Below are 5,283 nucleotides of genomic sequence, written 5' to 3'. Positions count from 1 at the left end.
GCGGGGCAGGGTGAGCCCGCCGGCGGCAGCGTGGCTCAGTGTCCGAGCGGGAGGGGCTGTGGAAGGGTCCGTTTTAGGTAAAAACGAAGAAGAATAAACCTTCGGTGCAAACAAGTGACAACGTTCATGTGGTAGTAGACAGTTGTTTATCTACAAACAGTCAACAGTACAAAGAAATTAGATATAAAAGGTTTCTTGGTCAAAAGCTTACTATGCATTTGGAATGCATATTTCCCTTACGAAGAAAGTAAGTGTAAAGCTTTACGGGTTTTTGAGCTGCCACGACCATCAGACTGAAGGAAAAAAACCTATCAAGTTTGTTTTCCAGAACAGGTATTTGAATAAAACAACCACTTATCAAAAGGTTTATATTCCACCACCAAGCCTATTTGTTACAGGGAGCATTGGAATAAAAAAAGTATGCAGCAACTATTTAAACCTTTCCTTATGTACCTGTAGCTTTCAAGAAGCCTGTCTCTGGATGCTACCTAAGGAAACAGGCAGGGGAGAAAAATCTCACAGACGGGCTCATTTTGTATTCGTTGTACTGCCCAGTGACCAAGAGCAATGCTCCTGAAGATGAAAACCAAAACTCCCTCCCCAGAGAGCACCCTGAAGCCTAGGCATCTTCAGGAAATATTTATACCCCACCCCAATGTTCTTAGTTGGTATTCCTCTGAGGGAGAGGGAGGCTTTCATGGAGATACTTCATGGTCCCGTGCTCTGAGAAGTCAGAAACAACGTGATTGTCGCCCCTCAGCAGCCACTTTGTAGTTAAGAGTCCTTCAATTCCCACTGGTCCACGTGCATGGATACGAGAAGTACTAATTCCCACTTCAGCACCTGCAGAAAACACACCAGATAACGGTAGCTGCTCCTCAGGAGATGTTCACTTCACAGTAAGCAGTTTTGCACCTTTACGTAAAAACAGCTGCCCGCCTTCCAGTGACCTGCCCTTCCCTGCTCCTCTCCAAATGCCAGAAGTTACTCTTACCTGATTTAAAAGTTACAGGAGCTTAACAATTACATTTTAAATTGCAGAGTTTATACTTCTGGCTGCTACAGACTTACTTTTAGAGAAAAAGATACAAGAGAGCTAGATGTCTCTTACAGAGATCTTAAAAGTGTTTTCTGAGGGTTTAATGCTTTACAAAAAAAAAAACCAAAAACACTAAACTGGTCAAGATTGTGATCTTATGTCCTTTTTTATCACACTGAGGAGATATTGCAGACCCTAACTGCAACGTTTTAATGGAACGTTCCAGCAGACACAGTAATAATCTGATACGGAGATTTCCGAGTTTCTACCTCAGGAAGGAGTATTTCCTTGTCTTCTGCGATTCACAGTAGGTGCACCTATTTATTTAAGCAACTCCTGTGTCAGGAACCTGTTCGGTTCCTGTTGTTCATTCCTCCACACTGCAGGGCTGGCACACTGGACGGCAGCTCAGCAGGAGTGGAGCACGACATTCTTTACAGCATCAGCAGAAAGACAGACAAGATCCGTTCACCAGTTTCGGATGCTGCGTGGCATTGTTCTACCATTACATGCACGCAGCATGCTTTATTCCGATGCAATAGAGCTTCAAAACATCTTTGCTCCCAACCGCTGAATTAAGCTACGTAGTCTGTATAGCCATAGTAGCTAGTTCTGAAAGGAAAGAGATACGAAACTACCCGCTGTTCCACATGGATGAAATGTCTAGGCTTCCCCTTTTCCCGCAGCACCTTTCCCGAAAGCCTGAGACAGTGAGATTACAGACCACTCCTGTCTTCCAGGATTCAGAGTGCCACACTTGTCACACATCGGCAAACCCTGCAGCTACCTCTCGGCAGTATGTTCTCTTACCAAGTCCAAATCTGTAGCCATCAGAGAACCGGGTGCTGGCATTCCAGAAAACACAAGCGCTGTCCACATGCTGGAGGAAGAACTCTGCTGTTTTCTCTGGGAAAGCGGCAGAGAAAAATAACATTCAGTACATACATAATGACCGTGCACCCCCATGAGCACCACACTATACGGTGAACAGATTAACACGACAACTTTCACAACTTTATCAGACAGTATTTAATCAGCCTAAGACAAGTAGATACAGCTGCAAGTGTTACAGGAAGCTTGCAAAGATGAGAGGAAAGCAAAAAGAGATGTCTGATTCTAAAGACATCCTGTCTAGCACCTGCAAACAGGGACAGCTGTATGACGGGGAGAAAGGACAGCTATCCCAAACAACGCTTTGCAGTCTAGTTACACTGGAGTCAGCTCTCCATTAATCTCAGACGTGGAATTGTTCCAGATAATGAAAAACTCTTTCCTAAATTGCTATTGCAGGTAATATTTGGGAAATTCCAGAGTATTTGCAGAAATATCACAAGAGATCAGCTAACTAACCCGGTTTGACACAGAGCATGCAAGAGCTGAGCAAGCTCAGAGTTCTGCAAGTCTTAGTCCTCTCGAGGACTCTTGTTTTCTGTAAGGCTGAGAGCTGCAGGTCAGCCACCCTTAGCGACAAGCTGAACGTTAAAGATCTATTTCCAAGTATTTTCCAAAGTACTATTTCCAGTACACTCTCTAGAACATCACTCGTGTACCCGGTCCCATGGCAGGGAGTCGTGGTACCAAACGCACGCCTTTTAGTGACACTCATTTACGCTTACAGAAGCCTGGCTGAGGACCATTTTTGGGAGTGCCAGCTGATGCAGGGCTATGACAGCTTCAGGAGTGCTAAGAAAAGCTCAGCTCTGTCTTAAGGACAGCCCAGGATCCAGCGTCCAGGATTGAGGAGATGTTCCTGCAAAACCCTCTGATGCGCAAGTCTGCACAATACAGGAGCACACAGCAATCTGCCGGGCAAGAGCATGTGCTGACTTGCCACTGGCCAGTTGCTCACGCACATTCCTTAACACTCTGGAATAAAGGCCACACAACATTGTGTTTTCTCTCAGCTAAACAGGATTGTAGGCACAATTATCTCACAGGCCTCCGGATGGTTACGCCTACTACAGACCCAAGAGAAGGTCAACTCCTGCAATGCAAGCAGTCACACTAACACAGTGAATTGAATTGGCAGTGAACCCAGAACAGCAGCTGACGGGAGCAGACTGATCACTAACCATTCTCTGTGATGATAACATCTGTGTGAGAACTTCCGTACTTGTGGATGTGTTCCACAGCCTCCTGGACACTGTCCACCACTTCAATGCAGCACTCCAGGTCCCCATACTCTGTGCGGAGAGATTTCACTTCCGAAGGGCTGAATGTCAAGTAAGATGCAAACCTCGGGCCAGCGTGAATCTTCACCTGCAATACCAGAAACACTTTGTGATGCTGACCATCTTTGCTTATCAAACCACCTTTCAACCCACAAGGTTCCTTTTGCTCCTCTTGTTCTCCTCCCTCTCGTCCTGCTTGGGGCAAAGGAGAGTGGGCGAGCAGCTGGACGGTGCTTAGCTGCTGACTGGGCTTAACCCACATTTGTGAATCAGAAGTTCACTGCATACAGTGTGAGAAAAATAAGGCTACACTTTAGGAAAAATATAGGAATGCTTCCAAGTTTGCATCTACAAAAGCCTTAAGACCTTGAACAGCTTTTACCCTTTTATTTTGCAAACTGACACCAGCCCTCTGTGCTTCAGACTGAGGAGTTACTGGGTCCAAAACAAGAAAATCGATGCTGATATTTTTCATTTGTTAGAAAAAAGATCTAACGTATTGTCACCCTCTGAGCTTTACCATAAGCAGTTGGGACACTTAATCAATGAGAAGTAATTTAGAACTGATATAGCCAAGAAATCCCCATGCAAATGAAACAGAGGAAATTTTGACACGACAAACATAAATGGAAAATAAGGCACAAGTCTGCAAAATTAGAAGTTTGAAGGTTTTAGGAAGGTATCTATAAAACAGCATTTTCTTGTGCAACTATAAATTACTTCAATGGCATAATCCTGCCTAGCATTTGCATGTTTCTCGTTGTCAGGTCAGATTCAACAGAGGTAACATCCCCCGCACTGTATTAGAAGCTCAGTGGGTGGCGATGGAGATGCACTAGTCCTCACACTCCTGCCATGCTACCTTTACTGATGAAACATCACCCATGTCAAGACAACTAACTTATTATATTGGCCTTTTGCTGTTCGTTTGACATACTAGGAGAGAAAACGGGTGGAGATAAAGGGATGCGAGGTGAAAGGTTTAAAAAAACGTGGATGAAGCAGATTCAGAAAGGTGAAAAACAAAGGGAATTCACTTGGGTAAGAAGAAGAGGCTTCGCGCCTGTGAGGTTAACTGCAATCAAGTCAGAATTAAGAAGGGCAGAGAAAGGGGTTTGTATATGCTGTTCTAAGGCAGATGATTTTTGCTATATAAAAGGAAGTATTTGTATCCCAATAACAGCACCCAGCTGCCCTGAGGAAGCTGCTTTCAGGTCATTTCTATGGAAGAACCTGGGGTTGTGTGGAGAAGCAGAGAGAGTTCTCTGTAAGTTCATTTACACGTACAAGCAGACATGGATAACTTCAGCGTTATGCCATCACAAAACTAACCAGGGCTACACCAGCCAGACCAAATGCTTCTGAAGTGTTAGAAAAAAACCCCAGAAACCAAAATGCGAGTGACTAACCTGTTCTACTCTCAACATGTCTATGATCTGATCAAACAACGGGGTTCTCAGCAAGTCTCGATGAATTAAGAGAGTTTCCAGCGCATTACAGGCAGCAGGATATTCACACTTTGAGTCTCTGACTGAAGTGTAAGAGTAGATAATTGGTTACGTAACATTTACAACAAAGATTTTGAACAGCATATGAATTATCCATTACCATAACAACATTGCATGCTCCAAAAATGAAGTTCAATTACACCCAGGAGATTTGAGTCACCCTCTCCAGCTTACTTATTCGTGTGACCTTCTCAACGCTGGCATCCGTGTCCACATACACGTGACAGATCCCTTCGCTGTGTCCCATCACTGGGATTCCTTTAGCAGCTTTCTGGATATTCCTGACCAGCTGTGATGAACCTCGTGGAATGATGAGATCTATCAGCTTATCCAAACGGCAGAGATCTTCTACTTCCTCTCTGGTGTTCACCTGCGGTAGTTGCAATACAAACAGTCTACAGCTCGAACTCCCAAGTTCTGCTCGTACTTTTTACACATACCATAGCAAAAAAATCGTTGATTTAACTCTAGGCACCTACTAGTTGCACCGCATCTTTGACTCCGTGAATGGAGAGTGCTTCTTGTGTCAGGTGGTGAAGGATTTGATTGCTATGTGCTGCCTCTT

At 44.4% G+C, this 5,283-nt stretch overlaps 1 protein-coding gene across 2 annotated transcripts in view; it reads right to left on the bottom strand.

The window, feature by feature from the left end:
• Positions 1-516: 516 nt before the first annotated feature.
• ALDH18A1 (aldehyde dehydrogenase 18 family, member A1) overlaps positions 517-5,283 on the bottom strand; it is a 26,978-nt gene continuing 22,211 nt past the window's right edge. For both annotated transcript variants that reach the window (XM_010142392.1, XM_010142393.1), the window contains exons 13-18: positions 5,198-5,283; positions 4,893-5,088; positions 4,620-4,741; positions 3,112-3,298; positions 1,850-1,945; positions 517-843 (exon numbers count right to left, since the gene is read on the bottom strand). The exon at positions 5,198-5,283 is cut by the window's right edge and continues 5 nt beyond it. In XM_010142392.1, the coding sequence (XP_010140694.1) occupies positions 662-843; positions 1,850-1,945; positions 3,112-3,298; positions 4,620-4,741; positions 4,893-5,088; positions 5,198-5,283 (869 nt within the window). In that variant the 3' untranslated portion in view covers positions 517-661. The remainder of the gene's footprint in view (positions 844-1,849; positions 1,946-3,111; positions 3,299-4,619; positions 4,742-4,892; positions 5,089-5,197) is intronic.

The sequence above is a fragment of the Buceros rhinoceros genome, unplaced genomic scaffold (genome assembly GCF_000710305.1).
Source record: "Buceros rhinoceros silvestris isolate BGI_N320 unplaced genomic scaffold, ASM71030v1 scaffold15328, whole genome shotgun sequence".
NCBI classification, from domain to species: Eukaryota; Metazoa; Chordata; class Aves; order Bucerotiformes; family Bucerotidae; genus Buceros; species Buceros rhinoceros.
This window is presented reverse-complemented; position numbering and strand designations above follow the sequence as displayed.